The sequence below is a fragment of the Salminus brasiliensis genome, chromosome 10, assembly GCF_030463535.1.
Source record: "Salminus brasiliensis chromosome 10, fSalBra1.hap2, whole genome shotgun sequence".
NCBI classification, from domain to species: domain Eukaryota; kingdom Metazoa; phylum Chordata; class Actinopteri; order Characiformes; family Bryconidae; genus Salminus; species Salminus brasiliensis.
In genome coordinates, this window is record NC_132887.1 from 36,666,682 (window position 1) to 36,685,720 (window position 19,039).

The 19,039-nt window shown below is 46.4% G+C and overlaps 1 protein-coding gene across 7 annotated transcripts in view; it reads right to left on the reverse strand.

Moving 5' to 3' along the window:
* Positions 1-19,039, reverse strand: part of ltbp1 (latent transforming growth factor beta binding protein 1) — a 133,592-nt gene that overhangs the window by 31,799 nt on the left and 82,754 nt on the right. For 5 of the 7 annotated variants that reach the window (XM_072689978.1, XM_072689977.1, XM_072689974.1 and 2 more), the window contains exons 11-20: positions 17,219-17,386; positions 14,471-14,707; positions 12,085-12,107; positions 11,137-11,233; positions 8,905-8,991; positions 5,944-6,069; positions 5,584-5,709; positions 3,337-3,462; positions 1,874-1,993; positions 904-1,026 (exon numbers count right to left, since the gene is read on the reverse strand). In XM_072689978.1, coding sequence (XP_072546079.1) covers positions 904-1,026; positions 1,874-1,993; positions 3,337-3,462; positions 5,584-5,709; positions 5,944-6,069; positions 8,905-8,991; positions 11,137-11,233; positions 12,085-12,107; positions 14,471-14,707; positions 17,219-17,386 — 1,233 coding nt within the window. The remainder of the gene's footprint in view (positions 1-903; positions 1,027-1,873; positions 1,994-3,336; positions 3,463-5,583; positions 5,710-5,943; positions 6,070-8,904; positions 8,992-11,136; positions 11,234-12,084; positions 12,108-14,470; positions 14,708-17,218; positions 17,387-19,039) is intronic. The other 2 variants (XM_072689976.1, XM_072689973.1) reach the window with 2 other exon arrangements.

Below are 19,039 nucleotides of genomic sequence, written 5' to 3' on the forward strand. Positions count from 1 at the left end.
TATAGTTTTAAAGTAACACCCCTTTTTTGGCAAGTATCCCTGCTTGTAAATGCTTTTCTGTAGCCAAGCAATAGTCCTTCTATTCTTGTCTGGGGGATTGTCCCCCCTTCTTCCAGCAACAGGCTTCTAGTTCTGTAAGATTCTGTAAGCTGTCCTGCTGCTCTTTTGAGGTCTCTCCACAGATTTTCAGTGCTGTGTAAGTCTGATGTTTGATGCACCCAAAGCATGATCAATCCAACCCAGTGGTTAACAGTGGTGTTCTTCTCGTGAACATCGGCACATCGTCTCCGAACTTATCTTTGCCCATTGCAGCCAAAAAGGTCTATTTACACTTCATCAGGAATCCACAGGAATTACTTCCAAAATGCATCAGGCTTGTTTAGGCTTTTCCATTAAGCTCATATTGGTGCAGGTACTGCTGCACAGTAGAACTGTGTACCACCACTCCAGAGTTTGTTAGATTTTCCTGAAAGTCTTTTGCAGTCAAACAAGGGTGGTGATTTGTCTTTCTAGGAATCCTGTGAGCAGTTCTCTCTGAATGATTTCTTGCTTTTCCAGACCTCAACGTGACCTCCACTGTTCCTGCTAACTGCCTTATCTTATTTGCATTCTGAACTCAGGAAACAGCCACTGGGAATGTTTTACTATCTTCTGACAGTCTTGTGCTTCTGCTTTGTGGCCATCAGAGTGCTAGGCAGTCGCTTAGAGGAGCCTCTGGCTGCTGCTTGTTGAAAGAAGGATTTCTAAATGAACCTGAGAATCTGCTACACACTCAATTACACACTTTGCCGGGGGTGCCCAAACTTCTGCATGCCACTGTAAGCTCTTTTATGTGTGTAAACTGATTTCAAAATATATCAAATAAACAAATCACAAAAGGTCAACGAATGTTTCTAATGTTACCTGTGCAGGCCTTGCCGTCAGAAACCAAAACAAATCCCTCATCGCATGTGCAGACAAAGTAGCCCTCATGGTTGGAGCACTGACCGTGGGCGCAGACCATTCCATCCAGGCACTCGTCAATATCTGCAGAGATCACACAAAGGGACAAAGTGAGAATACACCAGCGCATTGTCTGACAGACACTCTCTCACCCTGAGACATGCACTCACAGTCCACTTTATGAATAGATCCACTATGTCGGGGTACAGTTACAGACTGTTGCCCATCTGAGATCAGTGCCCCTCTATTCCAATTCATCCTTGTTGACCAGTTTCTGACCACAGGGGCACGTCTGACCACATGGTTGGTGAAACTGACCACTCATGATAGGTAAGTGGCTGAATAACACACACTGTACAGCAGTGGTGTATCTACAGGGTGGGTGGAGCTGCAGGGTAGGGGCTTCTAAGAAAGTGTCTGGTGAGTGTGTAGCAAAACTCTCTAGCAACTTTCTAACCCTTATGCACACCATACAATCCTCCATCGCCCACTAACTACAACATTAGTGCTGGACACACAAGATTTATAGCCCTCATAACTGTGTGAATTTCCAGCGCACGTTGGCCCTATAAGTTTTATGATCTTTCAGTGGGTCAGAGAAGCAGAGGCCAGCACAGTCAGCTCATACAGAACTGGTGGAGAGTTGGAGGGGAGTAAAACCATTAAGTCTGTCCCCAGGTGGGACTTCTAGATTGAACCGATAAAGACAAGGGCACACATATTCCCCACACAGGTAACGTCCAAGAAGCACTTCTTCATTCTGCCTTCCACTCACTTTCCTTTCTGTGAAGACTAGAGGGGTGGATCCATCATTTGGGTGCAATTTGTATGCCGAAGATAGTGTTTGTGGTGGGCTGAGGGTCACATATACAGGTAAAGAAGGCGGCAGGTAGGATTTCCAACATGCACCTCTACCTCTTCAGTGCCTTACCTACACACTGGCCATCCTTGCCCTGGAATCCCTCAGGACAGGGGCTGCACATGTATGAACCAAGAGTGTTATAGCAGAGACCAGACGGACACACACTCCCATTCTGACACTCGTCCACGTCTGTGAAGAGAAGGGAAAGCAGGACAGAGAGAGAGTGAGAGTGAGACACACAGCAATAAATGACAAGACAAAGAACGCTGAGCACAGGAAGAGACGAATGCACAGAAGACTAAGCAAGCAGGAAAGCTAGCTTCAGTGTCTGACAGCACCGCCTCATCCATCCAGCCCACTATTTGGCAGCTTCGCGGTGACTCTTTGGCCAAGGCGGCTCACTATCTGGCAGAGAGCTGTTCTTATTGATGGCTATTATTGCTGTCCCACAGAGAGGTGAGAGTGAAACAAGCGGCCTGGGTGGGGCTCATCCGGTCCCTCTGTCTTGGGACGCGGCGTCGCTCTGTAATTAATGAAGTGGTTTGAAAGAAAAACACCTTAACTGCCGAAAACACACTCCAGCAACAGAGCTAGCAGATGGTTCCTTCGCACTGTTCGTCCAGATCGTCCAGATCGTCCATTAGCGATCATTAATGCTCCTTAACAGGGTCAAGAGGTCTTTCAGATTCTCATAATATGAAACCAGGAGTTTCAATGAGGATCACGTGTGGAACGTCTTCCACTACAGACATCAGGCATCTGTCATGCCCTGACGTTGTGTCCCTTCAGGTAGTCCATGCTGGTTTCTAGGTATATTTGGAATGACTAAATGATCATGTGGTAGAAGTCATCAAGCGTTTATTGACATGTCTTTGTCAAATTTCTCCCCCTGTTTTCCCCCCAGTTAACCCACCAGTTTTTAGCTCCCCTTAGCACTAGTAATGGACTTGACACTAGGAGGGTAAGGACCCATGTCTCCTCTGATACATGCAAACCAGCCACCGGCTTTTTTCCAAACTGCAGCCAATGCGGCATCCCTGTGCAGCAGACACCCCACTGCACCAGCAAACTGTGCTCTCTCAGACTCCGTACTGTAGAAACTACAAGCTAAAAGCACTTGTCTGTCTTCTAATATGTCTCGAGAGCACTGGTTACTGAAGTTCTCAGATCTTCAGACAGTTGCTTAAGAGGACCCACGTTTAATGAGAGTCAGTACAAAGTTTAAAGAGTCCGAGAATTGGAATAAAGCTTGAAAATTTCAATCAGCTGGCGTCAATTTGCTTGTAAAAAAAAAGGTCTTGTAAAAAAAAACAAAAAAAAAAAACAACAAAAACAAAAAGCTGCAACAAGCTTTTGCAACAGGCCTCATTTAAACCAGTGTGTATTATTTACAAAGAGTTCTTTAACTGATTCCATAAAAACGAGTCCTTCAGGACTGCGGTTTGTTCAGATGAAGTAGTGAAGTGAGGGATGCTGTTGAAAAGAGTGCCCTTGATCAGAGAAAGTAGCCAGTGTGGCGAGTGGATCGGTACCTTCACACTGTCCGCTCTGGCCCAGTCTGTAACCGCTACCACAGAGTCGGCAGTTGTAGGATCCCAGCGTGTTCACGCACAGACTGTTCTCAGGGCACATACGAGGAACCTCACATTCATTCACATCTGTCAGAGAGAGAGAGGTAGAGGTGGGGAAAGAGAGAGAGAGCGAGAGAGAGAGAGAGAGAGAGCACAATATTCATTAAATCAACTCTGCAGAGAATATCCAGGGATTTCTTTGGCCTTGGGTGGGCTGCATTGTCTCTCCTTTAACAGATGTCAAATGGAGCGATGGAAAGAAGGAGAACGGTGGAAACATAAAGAAGAACTGCTCTCCAGGATAAACTATGAGCTTCCATAGAAATCAAATATTCATACCAGTTATTGTTTCATGCTGTTCTTGAAAGATCATCTGCAAGGTTTCAGAGCTCACAGAAAAAAAAAAAACTACAGGTAAAGGCAACTTTTATATTTGAGGGTGCTACAAAGGGTTCTGTGAGTGATGCCTTAGGGTCTTAGGCCACCAGCGACCACCCCGCCCTCGAGATGGCCCAGATTCTTGTTTTAACCAGTCACAATACATAGGGATAGAGCACAAATATGGACTGGTTTCAGAACCTCTGTCTCCTGAAACCATCTGAAAACAGATCTTAAAGGAACTATTTTCCTAAAAAGCCCATTTTGGTTCCCTGACAAACCCTTCCTTAAAGACCCTTCCTTCCAGAACCAGACGTTTCTTTCTTCAAAAGGGGCTTTTTAGGAACCAAAATGTGTTTGGGGGACACTGCCAAGGACAAACCACTTTCGGTTTCTCCTGGAAGAACCACTTTTCAGTTCCTTGAAGCAGCATGTCTGAAAAAGAACCACAATGTAAAGAGTCTATGCTACTTCAAAGATTCTACCTGGGACCCCCAAATTTAAATATAGAGGTTCATTAAACTGTCAAAAGGTTCTTCACACTCATTTCATTTACCCATATGGTTCTCCAAAGAACCATCCAGTTATTTCAGAGCTTTTTGAAATGAGGACAAGCTGTATTGTGACCTGCACTGAAGTTCAGAGGTAGCAGCTAAGCTTGAGACGTTAGGTCCTGGGGGAAGTTCCTGAGCTTCTGAAAATCCCCTCTAAATTCACCAACATGTGGTGAAAATGCATTTTCAAGGTGAACCCAGCGATGGAGAAACACTTCCACACGCGACGTGGAGCGCTGTGGTCATCTAACAGCTGGGACAGCGGTCATTACGATCCAGCTCCCAACCCTCATCCGCTAACCTGCTAACCCAGCTAGCAGCAGGCAGGCTACATTTAGTGCATTCTGAGGGCAGGACCAGCAGCTGGATCGGGCTTTAGCGGCCCAGAAATAAACTTCCTCTGCACTGCACTCAGAACCAAGAGGGAAGGAGTGGTAGTAATGGGCCACAAGGAAAAACACCATCGGTGGAGTTTAGGTCAAGCAGGGAGTGGACTGCTCCCCCTATTGGCCAGAGCGTAATTAAAAAGCTTTCAAGTATGACAATTAGAACAGATCTGTGCAATTTCTTTTTCACAGGCCCAGAGGTGGACCCTGGTAAGTTGGCTCGGTGGTTCGAACTGGTTACAGCATGTTCATCTTAAATAGATGCAGAATGTAGAACTACCAATGTATTTCACTGGTTCCACACACATACACAGCTTTTCTGTAGCCTGGCCCCCATGTTAGAGTGGTGGTCTTAAGAAGAGGGAGGAGACGGTGAATAGGTGGGCGCAAAGTGAAGACCTGTAGAAGTAGGGGTTATGGGTGTGGTCCTTCTCCTAAAGTTATATGTAATAAAATTCTTAATTTTGGTTCTTGTTGGATGCGCTATGTTTTTTTTTTTTTCTTCCCCCACAGTGAATATGCAAGCTCATTCAGAGCACAGTTTGGATCGGTAAGGGCTAAAAGACAACTCCATTGACTAGCATCACGCTAAATAATGGTAGCAGAGAGAGGGGCATCCTACCCATCAGGAGCGAGTAAAGCCAGGTGTGCTCTCAAACCTGTTTTTTTACAGTATCTTGATTAAATAACTGCAAATACGGGTACGAAATCCTGCTGTATCTATGCAGTGCTAACAGTGCTATCAACCCAGAAGTACATTTGCAGCCGATTTGTCCGATGTGAGATGGCCTCTGCTGCCATCTAAAGACTCAAATGAATTCATGTAGTACAAATAATAAAATTGCTGTGGTAGAGAGGGAATTAGTGTAGTAACATTGTCGTCGGCTCACCAATGCAGCTGGTGCCCTCCTCATCCGGAATGAAGCCAAGGTGACACACGCACAGGAAGCTTCCGGGGGTGTTCTTGCAGCGGCCGTTAGAGCACAGATCCGGACTGTCTGCACACTCGTCAATGTCTGTCAAGATTGGAGGGCAAATGTCCCACTGATTGGTAACTGAGCACTCAGCCAAATAGGCAAACAAGTGTTTGTCTCAAAACAACAGCGATCAATTGAGAGATCAATACGTTGAACAGCAAAGCCATTGATTCGGTTGCTTGTTGTGAATGCAATGTAAATGCAGATAAAAAACAATTTAAAAAAAGAAACAAAATTAAAAAAGAAAAGGAATTCAGGCCGGTGGTCTCTCACCTATGCACGTGTTGCCCTCGTCGTCTAACCTGTAGCCCTCGTTGCAGATGCAGCTGTAACTCTCCGCTGTATTGTAGCAGAAGCCTGGGCCGCAAATATCGGGACTGACCATACACTCATCCACCTCTGCAGAAAGACAAAGAAAATAAATTACTTAATTACAGACTACACAAAGAGCTCAATGCTGGGTGGGCTTTATACCCATCTAGCCCACTAGACTCACGTTTATCTGCTCCAGAGATTCCTGTTCGGTTGGCAGTGCTGAGTCAGCAACAGGTGTAACTTAGGCGTTCTTTAAAAAGGGTGTCCACAAACATTTCTCACAGCCCTCTCCAGCTTTGTGGGCATCTCTTACTTTAATGTTTCGAGTGCTAGGCAGCTGCTTAGAGGAGCCCATGGCTGCTGATTGTTGGGGTAAGGTTTGCAGGGTTTGCATCACCTGGTCTAGTCACCTGTGAACAAGCCATAGCCATGACAAGCTAGTCACGGTCTGAGACCTGGGTGAAAGTTATCTGCAGGCTCGAATGTCTTGAGGTGGTCAATCCTTTGCATGGTACACTAAAAAAAGGTTGGATTCTTCTATTTAGCCCAGAGCTAAAAGTGCCTACACCTGCACCTGTACACGTGATTTACGAAAGTAAGCTGAAGATAGCTGAACCTAAAAATAGCTGAAGAACAAATGATTTAACACATTTCTGGCAGATTTATGGGACACTTGTGATGTGGATATGGCTCAGCGGTGGAGAGTAAGGACGGTTAAATAAAGATGGCACAGCCTCCACCAATTACACTGTTTAGTTTATTGAACATCTGTCATCAGCAATCCCCATTACATTTCTGTGGGCGTTTAATATGGTGTCACCTTCCAGAAAAAGAGGGAGGGAGGGAGGGAGGGAGGGGAGATGTTTGGACATCTGCCTAGTGCAACTGAGCAGAAATATCTTCGCGGCTTCCTGATTGGTTCGTATGGCTTTTGCGGCCTCTTCCGAGCCCTGCACCAGCATACTAGCAGCTAACAGACGCACACTCTTGGACACTCCCTGGATGCCCGCCCCGTCCACACAACGCCCAAATAAAAACAAGCAGCACGCATTGCTTAGTTACAGCATGGTGCGGCGCAGTTGGCACCCCGCTGGTGGAAATAACCACAGCAACGAGGGTCTAAAACAAGCTGAGGGCCCCAATAATGTCGTGGAGATTGACACGTCCGAAAAGGAAACCCTGTTTATTGGGGTGGGACGGGAGATTCCACATAGCCACGCTGATTGACGCTGGCTATTTTAAAGGAAGCGTTTAGAGGCATGCGGTCATTTTATGACAACGCAGAGTCTGTCTGTAAATATAGGTGACAGAAGGCAGCGAGAAAGGGAGAAAGACAGCGAGTCAGACTCAAGGACATTAGGGAGAGATGCATTTAACAAGTGTATTTCAATCCTCTATTTCTGCCCCTGACCGGGGAAACATGTGGACACTCAGAATAAGAGAAGAGCACAAATACTCTTCAGCAAATAGAAGAGAAGGGGAGGAAAAGGATGGGTGTGACCCAGATATATAGGCTCTCTGACTTGTCCCTGCATTCATTCACTCAGTGTATTTCTGGAATGGAGACCATGGGAATGGCTGGAAAGCATCTGGTTGTATAAACCAACATATTCACATATTTTAATGCATAGGCTCCTACTCGTGGTCCTGGGGTTTTCCTGCTGCAGCACATCTACTTCAGCGTCAGGGTGGGCCTGTTCAAGAACTGTATAGCTGCATCAGGTGTTGGGAGCAGAGAAAACATTACATTGTCTAGGGCAGGGGGTTCTCCAGGAGCAGGGTTGGAAAGCAGTACTTTAATTTAAGGTATTACTAAAGTACTACTTTAACCTTCATCAGACTCAGACAGCTCAAAAGTCATGCATTGATGATCTTTTCCTCAGGTTAAAAGCAACTGGTGCAATTGTCTGAGCACTGGCTTGACCATTGGTAGTAGACTCCAAAAATGATGCTACAGTCTTCCATAGCTAGGAGTCCCACAGAGCAGAAACTCTCTAAGAGCATGAGGACGGACCACTGAGTGGAACTAAGAGGAAAAATAAGAAACTCTGTAGGAGCATGTGGAAGAACCACTGAGAGGAAGCAAGACCCTTATAGGAATAACTCTCTATGAAGAACCACTGAGAGGAACCAGGAACCTTATAGGAGAAACTCTCTATGACCATGAAGAAGAAACACTGTGAGGAACCAAGACCCTTATAGGAGAAACTCTCTGGGACCATAAGGAAGAACCACTGAGAGGAACTAAGACCCTTATAGGAGAAACTCTCTAGAACCATGATGAAGAACCACTGAGAGGAAGCAAGACCCTTATAGGAGAAACCCTCTAGGACCATGAGGAAGAACCACTGAGTGGAAGCAAGACCCTTATAGGAGAAACTCTCCATGACCATAAGGAAGAACATCTGCAAGGAACCAAGACTCAAAAAGGAAGTAGAAGATTCAGTAAAGGTGCCCAGATGATATAGAGGAAAGATATGGTAAATCAACCAGTACCTAAAGTATTTCAATGATCTGAATGAGTACTGATGATCTTTCCTTCAGTCTCAGAGATAAGAACACGAGAACAACTGCATAAGTGCAATTAAAGTTCATGTCTGGCCCCTTTCAGTGCTATAACTGTGTAAGCGTCTGCCATTTAGTCATTATGAGCTCAGTCCCTGGTGATGCCACTACCATCCATGGCTTGACCATGAAGATTCTTTCTCTGCAGTCGTTGAAGTAGACGTCTTCCCATATACTTACAGATGTGAAAACAAACAAGCAAAAAAAAAAAAACAACCCACAACACCAATGATGAGTGGGGTAGAGGGTGGCCGAGAAATGCCTTTCATTTTAATGGTCCATTATTTATGCTACCCCACTGACATCAGTGATCGTGTTCAAATGTGCGAGATATTGTTGAAAAGTCAGTCCTACCTGCCAACTGAGTGGGGGAGATGTCCTGGCTGGCGCTGGACGGCAAGATGGCTACAGGAGCTGCCGGCGAGGTTTTCTCCACCACCTCTGGAAAGTGGGAGGCAACAAGAAGGAAGAGAAGAGAGTGGAAAGAAAAGTAAAGAGGCATGAGATAAGGCAGCAAAACTACTGATATTGTGATAAATTACAATATGATAACATCTCCTGAGCACATCGCAAGTATCGTTAGTACTTCTAATTATGGGCCAATTGCACATTTCATAAAGAAGAGACCAACTGCAGAGAGCCTGTAAGGAACAACCAGGGAGATCACATCGTTAAAATTCTGCCAACCGATCTTTGCACTACTTTTGGTTCCGGTCCAGTACTGTTTGGGTCTCGTCACTCCCTGGTGTTACAAGACAGCTGATCAATGTTTGCTTGATGCATAGCTCTGCAGATTTACATGACATTACCTTGGGACTTGGCCCTGGAGAACTATGCTTGGCAAGGAACCCTGCTGCTGTGCATCTGTGTACTGAAATCACATTGTGGTTCTGTAGTCAGACATGGACGTTCTAAGCAGTTTTTCCCTTTAAGAAAAATGAAGGTCTTTCCATAAATTGCCACTACTGTGCTCTCTGGTAAGCGATTCCTTGGACTTGTAGCCAGAGGCTTGAGATTCAACTGAGATTTGCAACCAGCCGCCTCAAGACTCAACTCGGACCCACATCTCAACACCTTGAGACTCAACTCGGACCCACATCTCGACACCTTGAGACTCAACTCAACACCCTGAGACTCAACTCGGACCCACATCTCAACACCTTGAGACTCAACTCAACACCCTGAGACTCAACTCGGACCCACATCTCAACACCCTGAGACTCAACTCGGACCCACATCTCAGCACCTTGAGACTCAACTCGGACCCACATCTCAACACCCTGAGACTCAACTCGGACCCACATCTCAACACCCTGAGACTCAACTCGGACCCACATCTCAACACCCTGAGACTCAACTCGGACCCACATCTCAACACCCTGAGACTCAACTCGGACCCACATCTCAACACCTTGAGACTCAACTCGGACCCACATCTCAACACCTTGAGACTCAACTCGGACCCACATCTCAACACCTTGAGACTCAACCCACTATCACACTCACACCCTGCAACTTGATGCTTGACTCAGACTCCCAGAGGCTTGATACTCTACTTATGTAGACCCAAGATCTGACTCGCACCCCATAGCCTCAAAACTCCCACCAGTCTTGAGACTACATTCACACCTCAGCGACTCAAGACCGTATTGACACTTGCATCTGGAGTCGTGATACAGAACTGCATGCAGAACCTTGAGACTTACCTTAAACTTTCACAGAGAGACTCGAGACTCCACTTGGACTCGAGGCTCGTCCACCAGACTTCAGACTTAACTACAACTGCATCACAGAGACCTGATTTGGACCCTCAGCACAAGAGACTTCAGACTTCTTGCCCCTGACAGGCATCTACACAATTAAGACCCGACTCTTACTCACACCTAGAGATCCAAGACTTGACTTGGACTCTCACCCAAGGACTTAAAACTCATTTCAGACACATACACAAAGACTCAGGAATCAGAAACTCAACAAAACACTCCATATTCGACTGAGACTTGCACCTAGAGACTCTAGACTTGACTCAGACTCTCACTTCAGACTTGAGACTCGACTAAAACATGCATCCAGGGACTCGAGATTGAACTCAGATTCGCACCCAGGGACTTAAAACAAAGAGACTTGAGACATGAATCACACCCACACCCAGAGACTTGATTCAGACTCACGTTCAGACACTCAAGACTTTGGCCTCTTATCCAGGGACTTGAGACTCACCTAGGCCTTGCATTCAGGAACCCAGATTCGCACCCAAGGACTCAACGCAGACCTGGACCAAGAGACCTGAGACACAAGTCGCACCCACAAGGAGACTTCAGACTTGACTAAGACTCACTCTGAGATTCGAGACTCGCCTCAGACTTAAAGCTTGAGACTCGACCAGCATCTTGGATTTCAATAAATCCATTCATTATTCTCAAAGAAAAACTGCTCAGACCTGACCTGAGTTAACATGACGTCGACGTCGACTACAGAGATCTACAAATCAATCAACTCAAGAGTTTTCTCGCCGTGTGAGACCCTGTGAACAGGGTCAGATCATCGGGGGCAGGTAAAAGTGAGGGATTTGTGTGTGTTAAACACCTGGGTATGCAGGCTCCATGGGTATGGTGGACACACCAGGAGACAGCTGATGCTGCTCTACTATAGACCTATCAATACCAGCAGAGGAAGAAAGCTCCTTCAAAAAGACAAACACACACACACACACACACATACATACATACACACACAGAAACAAACACATACCCACAGTAAGTGTACTGATCTGCTGGAGTCGGAGGCAAATGTATGTAAGAATGTAAGAGCGATGAGCGATGTAAGCGGCATAGGCTGCATCTTTCTCTCTCATTGCTTTTCTCGCTGACTCTCTCTCTCTCTCTCTCTCTCTCTCTCTGTCATGCACACAGCTCATGCCGAAGCTGCAGTAAACAGCAGAGCAGGACGGCGGCGGTTATGGTGGGGAAAAAAGCTTAAATGAGATTCTACAGCCAAGTGGAAGGCGAGCAATAACCAGTAGAACAGCCTTCTAGACCTCATCTCTCAGTCACACGCCCCCAGCCCCCACCCCCTCGTAACTAAGGATGGCCTGATGACCTGAGCTGTCAGCATATTAAGAAGCGCACCTCAAACATGTCTATCTTTGCAATCTACATTTTGGATAACTGGCAAACTTGACCGTCTGCCTCTCTATCCTTCTTCTAGAGTCCAGAAAGTCAACGTCTAACAGAAGGGGTGTCCAGTCGTATCCGCAAAGGCTGCAGGAGTGAAAACCTGCAGCCACTCAGTCGTTGGTGGGTGAGACTGGACATCCCTGTCTTACAGGTTCACATACACACACATACGCAAGCACACTCTGCAGGAGCTGAACGCATTTAAGTATTTAGCATTGCTGCCTCATGCGTCTGCAGCTGCTGCAGCTGGTATCCTGCTTCCTATTGCTTCATGTTGCCATGTAGGTGCATGCACTGACGCTTCATTGCCGCGCCGTTGCGTACGGCCTTTGCGCAGGCAGACGGACACCCAACCTACCTGCTCCGGAGCCGCTGTGGCCACTGCACACCGTAATTTGATAGGAAACCACACAAAAACACAGAACAAAAGGCATCAGGCCTCTCGCAGACATACATGCAAACATGAGGTATTTTACGCTTTGCACTGCAGGAGTGAACCCGGCAGTCGCAGAGACGTCTTGACCCCCACACACCTACTTCTGATGCTGAGCTCTCGCATGAACCTTCCAAAACAGGCATATGGTGTAGAAGTTACTCTTTGAGTGCCGTATTATAAAACCATTCCATTCACGAAGCTCCGGGAGCATCACCTTGAGCCGTCTGAATGTGACTTTGAGCTGTGAAATTACTACCCAGGGATGAAATGTTAATAAAAGTCGCAGCCATCCCGCTCACGCTTGCGCTTAAAGCCAAGGCTACCTCGTATTTCAGAGGCACAAAGGCTTTATGGACTGCTTTTTTTGGGGGGGGGCGGTAGTAAAAGTTGAATGGTGAGTATTGTTCGAGAGCATGGAGGAAGAGAACTGTGCAACTGCACAGAGGGTCTGGAATTGGCCGTCATTTAAGACTGGAAGTCAAAGGGACTGACTGTGAGGGCTATTCAGGTGGAGGTTAGAGTGGCAGACTGTTCTTCTGGGGGTGACACAGTATCACTGACGTGAAGCACCAGAAGTACTAACAGCGCCCCTTTGTGGAGACTTGTTCAGCCTACTAAAAAAAGGGGCTCAATGTGGCTCAGTGGCCACCGGGGTTGCGAGTTCAAATCCCGAGCCATTCCCCTTTGTCATCAGCGGACGGAGTCTAAGAGAGCACAATTGGCCGCGCCCTCTTTCCCATTATCACTTATAAGTGACGCCGGTTGGCACAGGCGTCTGTTAGGTGGTGTGATGGACCTGCTGGGGACCTGGTGCTTTCCTCCTGTTCGAAAAGAGGCGGTGGTCCTTACCCTCCTAGTGTCAGGAGCATGCACTGATAGTACTGGGGGGGCTATGAATGGGTGGGTTAATTGGCACTGGGAGAAAAAGTAAACAATTGGACAAACACAATGTAAAAGCCAACAAAATGCTACTGACTTAATTTAATAATTGTATAATTTATTATTTAATTACATAAGGAACATGCTAATATTAGTATAGAAGCACTTACATACCGTATATATCTACAGATATAATACATATGGGATTAAATGTTGGTATATATGGTGACCTTTACATAATAAAACAAAAGTATGTGTGTTCATCTGAGAGAAAAAGAAAAAGATAGAGAGAGAGTGTATGTGAGTGAGTGAGTAAGGACAAAGGAAGATCTGTCCTATATATTAAATTGTCCACCGAGCACAATGGAAAACTGGCAGGCCATTATAGAAGCCCATCCTCTTCCTCTGTGCCAAGCCCCTGTGTAGCGCCAAACACTGATGTGACATTGTGTGTATCATCAGCTTCTGGGAACCATTAAAATAAAGTGTAAATCTAAGCTGTATTACACTCAAACTGCAAATTCCTAGAAGGCCTGGTGAAATACTGACCTCAGACCAGTGGTGCAGCATTTTCCCACTAAAGAAATGCTTCACAATTCCAAATTCTGACTGAACAAAGACTACTACTACTACACTATCCCCCCATTACGGTCAGACATTTATTAAGCAGCATGTGCTGGTGCTTTAGTACTGAGAATATCGGACAGCTGCTTTACAAATCATTTTTATCAGCTTGTCATGTCCCATCTGTCCCATCAGTGAAGACGGTGGACAGCCATTTCAAAAAGGGTCAGTATGTGGGGCCACACTTCATTTCCTCATTCTTAAAACTCAACCCCTTCAAAACTCAGAAAGTTATTGAAATTATCTGAATTACATCATATTTTACGTTAAAAGACTAAGAGATTGGTAACTAAAACAATGCAGTTTGCAGAAGAATTTCATCCCTGTGCTGTGGAAGCTAAACTTGAAGAAAACTGAAAATTAAGTGGCTCAACCCCAAAGTTTCTGGTGCTTTTTGGCCAACAAACCTAACATTGCTCTTTTCTCAACAAACACCATCCAAGCCGTGAAGCATGGGGGTGGCAGCATCATGCTTGGAATGCTTGTCCTCAGCAGCGGCTAGGCATGCTGTGGCGCTGCCAGCTATGAGGTCAACCTTCTTTAGTCTGCAGTAAAAACTAAACTAAAGCTCGGAGGAACCTTCAACTGTTCTTCAGGACAATGATCCTAAACTCAAGGACACAGCTGGTAGAAGCTCACCCCAGCAGGCAGGGAGCTGATATTGCAGCCAAGGTGGTTCTACCAAGCACTAGGCTGAAGGGGTTGAATAATGCAATATGTTCATTCATAATAACATGCAAACGATAACAATATGTAAATTGTAAAATCTGGAAAAATTCTTCAAAAGCCAGCGTCCCATGCTCACCTGGTACAATGGGCAGCTGTCTCTCGGTGAAGCTGAAAGCCTCCACAGGCTGCTGTAGGGTGGGGAAGGGCAGTGGCAGGACCCCTGTTACAGGTTCCTGGTGCCTGATGGTTGGTCTGACCTGCCCGTGGGTGTCCGGCTGGTTGCGGGGGTTGGCTGGGGGAGGTTTGGGCTTGTAGACGTACGGGGTGGTGACATGGTAGCCCATGCCGCCAGGACATATCTCCTTAAATGCAGCTGAGAGACACAGACAGTGTTTATGAAATGCAAAACTCCTTTGAAAAATATGCAGTCACCTGCCCCACAGCTCCTCCTCTCACTTACCCTACACACTTCCACTAGTTTGGGGGCTATGGGGGTCCAGGGTTGAACACGAAGGCAACAATAACTCTAGACTAAACCCTGTTTCTTGGACTCCAAGGTGGAAGGGAGTAGGGGAAGTGAGTAGGGTGTGTTTTCCCTTGGCGTGGAAGCATTCTCAAGTGCAAGACAGGACAGTGGTCATTTGGGGTCACTGTTTGAACATGGAGGAAGGGTCAGACAGCACATGCGACGAAACGACAGTGAGTAAAAAGTCTTGCATTTGAACGTCTCCGCTTCCACCTCCACATTTAGGGTATACCTGTACTGTGTGCTGAGGAATAGGACATGACGAACCTTTTTAGAAGCTTTTAGAGGGTCTTTCAGGGGGGTGGAAGCAGGGGACTGTGGCTGCACAATATTGGAGGTTCATTAGAAGCCCAATGAAATCTTAGTAAACCTCATATCTTATAATTAAGTGCCACTAAACTGAACTATGAGGCAATAGTTCAACAATAATACAACACCTGCACTTTGGCCATATATTGAGCCCCTATATGGCACCCTCAGAAGGTCCTGATCGGGATCAGAGGGCCCTGAGCTTGTACCGCTTTACTCCTATTCTTCGAGAATGTTCTCGTTTCAAGTACAAAGTAAATCTTTTGTAATGAGACCAAACAGAAACTCCCACCAGTGAGCAGATGAAGGGCGTGGAAACGTCAAAGCTCTTTTGTTCTGCACCCAGCAGATGAACGGAAGGTGCCAAACACAACAGCATGTAGCACATGCGAACGCAGCCTTCCTGAGCTTCTTTTCTTTCCTTTCCTTTTTTTTTAACAGCAAAGTCTTATACTAATTCATGAGGAACGTTTATAATGGTACAAAACGGCAAACTAGCCATCAGGCACAGCTGTTCTTCACAGTTGGGGCGCAAAGTCAAACATGAGCACCGTTTACCCTAAAAAATGACATTTAAGCAAGACAGGGACTGCAAATGGTCATTGCCCCAACAATCTAAATGAAATATATACATTCAATATATACATACATACATACATACATATAAATATATATATATATATATATATATATACACACACACACACACACACACATATATATTATACACACATTTGAATGTTTGTTATTCTAATCTCTTCATATCAGTATTACTGGTTTAGAATAATCTACACCGATCAGCCAAAACAATAAACCACCGACAGGTGAAGTAAAGAACACCAATTAGCTGGTTACAAGGGCACCGATTTACAGGCAGTAAGAGAACAGTCAGTTCTTGAAGGTGATGTGTTGGAAGCTGGAAAGTGCTCAGATCTGAGAAACTTTATATACTGAGAAACTATATATATATATATATATATATATATATATATATATATATATATATATATATATATATATATATATATATATATACACACACACACACACCTTTTTCTCTCAATTTCGTGCTACTAATTGTTCTACCTGTTGGTAGCTTCCCCTAGCACTAGCAATGCTCCCCACAGCAGGAGGCTAAGGACTTGACACATGTCTCCTCTGATACAAGCAAAGCCATTCTCCGCCTCCCTCACCAGGCACCCTACACACTAGGAGGAAAGGCCCAGGCCACCAGCTCTGCCACACCAGCTAACAAAACAACAACAATGCCTAAGAGTGCCATCTACCCACCTGGAAAAAGCACAGCCAATTGTTCTCTCTGGCCGCTGATGGCAAAGCAGTACGACCTGGGCCATAGTCACAGCGCAACAGACCTCTGAGCCACTTAGAGCCCACGACAACAGCCAAATTGTGAGGGCTAGGCGACTGGGTCAGTACACCACCCAAACATCAGACAGGTCTCAAGGGGGTGTTCCCGGTCTGCAGTGGACAGTACCTACCAAAAGTGATCCAAGGAAGGACAACAGGTGAACTGGCAACAGGGTCATGGGCACCATGGGCAAGGCTCATTGTTTTGATCCTTGGAGGCCTCACAACCTCACATTGCTGCTAACACTTTAGTGCCAGATATGAGGGCATGCCTTCAGAGATCTTGTGCCTCGGTGAGTCAGAGCTGTTTTGGCAGCACGAGGGCCAGGTGGTTTTATCTTATGTTAACGTTACGTTATGGCTGATTGGTGTATATTGTATTCTAATGTTTACAAAGACAAACAAAATAATATATATATATATATATATATATATATATATATATATATATAAAATGGACACACACACACACACACACACACACACACACACAGTGGACATGGACATGAAAAGAAAACGTATGATGGTGACACTAAAACCATGGCGTGTAGAAGCATCTACGTAGCAGAGCAGTGGCACACACACATGCAGATGGACGACAGCGGTGTGGGAGGTGATGAGAGGAGTGATCAGAGGGGTGGTTTCAGATTGACGTAAGGGAGGAGTCTCATGGAAGCTTACCTGTCCCAGGCAGGGGGCAGCGGTCGCAGTGCGGACCCCAGGCTTTCCCCACGCTGCAACAGCACAGCTGCTTACTCAGCTGAGTGGAGACTGGGTGCAAACACTGAGCACCTGGACCAACCAGACGGAAACAAGCGCCCCTCTCCTCACGCACCGGAAGAGCCTCAGCTACACGGCCAGCATAGAGGAGGACAGGGAATAGGGGAGGAAGTAGTGAGGCAGGGGAGGAATGAGAGTGGGAATTTCGGAGGGTGGTAGCGAGGGGACGAGGGAGGTAGGGAGATGAAGGAGGGCAAATTTAGGGTGCGAGGGAATAAGGGTGATGGGGATGGAGTAAGGGTGCAAGACAGGGAGTGAAGTGCAGGGAGAGGGAGAGGAATTGGAAGTAGTGAAGGAGGGAGGGAACAAGGTGGAACAAAGAGGGAACAAAGCAATTGAGTGTGAGAGGGAACGAGGGCGGTTGGTAAAAGAGCAAGGGAACAGGATGGAGACGGGGAACAGTGAGACCGAGGAATCGATGAAGGGGACGAAGGAAGGAGGGCACGTAAGGAGAGAGCATAGAGTTCGGGATGAAAAGTAGGGAAGGAGGGAACAAAGACATGTGATAGAGTAAATAAGGAAGGGTAGAACAAGGGATTAAGGAAAGAAAGGACAGAGAAAGGGGTAGTGGGGGAGGCAAGGAAGTGGTGAGGGAACGAAGGAGGGTCGGAATGAGAGGGGCAATTAGGGAGGGAGGAAGGGAAAGAAGAAACAAGGGAGGGAAAGGGGTAGGGAGCAGAAGAAGACGGGGTGGGAAGAAGGTAACAAGGGAGGACAAGAGAATGAGGAGAGAGAGAGAGAGAGAGAGAGAGACCTTCACCATGTGCTCCAGTGTTGGAAAGCAGCAGTGCAGTACCACACCTAGCCTTGATGCAATGACTACGTCTGAGCTACGGTTCTCTACACTATAGAACATCCCGACCTGAGAGCAGTTCCTGGGTGAAGCGAGACAGTTCAGAAAGGTGTAGCTTGTGAGGTCACATCCAACCATCATTGGAAGCAGGCGTAGAAGACGTACACATCGTACACACACACACACACACACACACACACTACAGGCAAGCAAAAAGCCATCAGCAGGACTAGCAAAGCTGGGGTTTAGAAAGCATGCACACACACCACACACCATACACAGGGATTCAGAGTCATACACCATCAAGACAAGGTTATGAATCATACGCACAGTTTTATTGTCATGACAACAGCACATCAAAGCCAGTGTGTTACCATACGGATACGACATTGAGAAGAACATCGAGGTGCCGCTCTCACCGAACACCCCGACCTTGCAGTTCCGCCTTGCTGCCGGTCAGTTTCGGACCACAGAGGGAGTCTTATCCAGACATTGTTGGGTGTTGGAGAACGGACCACCACCCCAATAATCAAGTTAGGTCAACCGTAGCCTTGTGGTCTGAAACTGGCCGGCAAAGAGATGGGCTAGAGTCTGTAACTGTACAGCGCACCTGTAACTGTATAGCAAACCTATAAGGAGGTCGGTAAGTGAAAGTACAAGGTGGGGGTGGGGTGGGGGTTGGGGGTCTGATTTAAAGCTGATGGTGAGAGCGTAACATCAGGGTCAGTGCTGGATTAGCTGCGGATGAAGCGCAGAAGGCAGACTAGCGTCTGGTTCAAGTCACAATGTGCTCAGAATCATACTCAAGCAGTCCAAGGGTCAAACAGCAGAGAGCAGGAGAGCTGATCTGAGGTCAGATTTGGAAATTGAAACCGTTCAAATGATACATTGGTGAATTAGAGGGACGGCCTTATTCCAAGACACCTGAT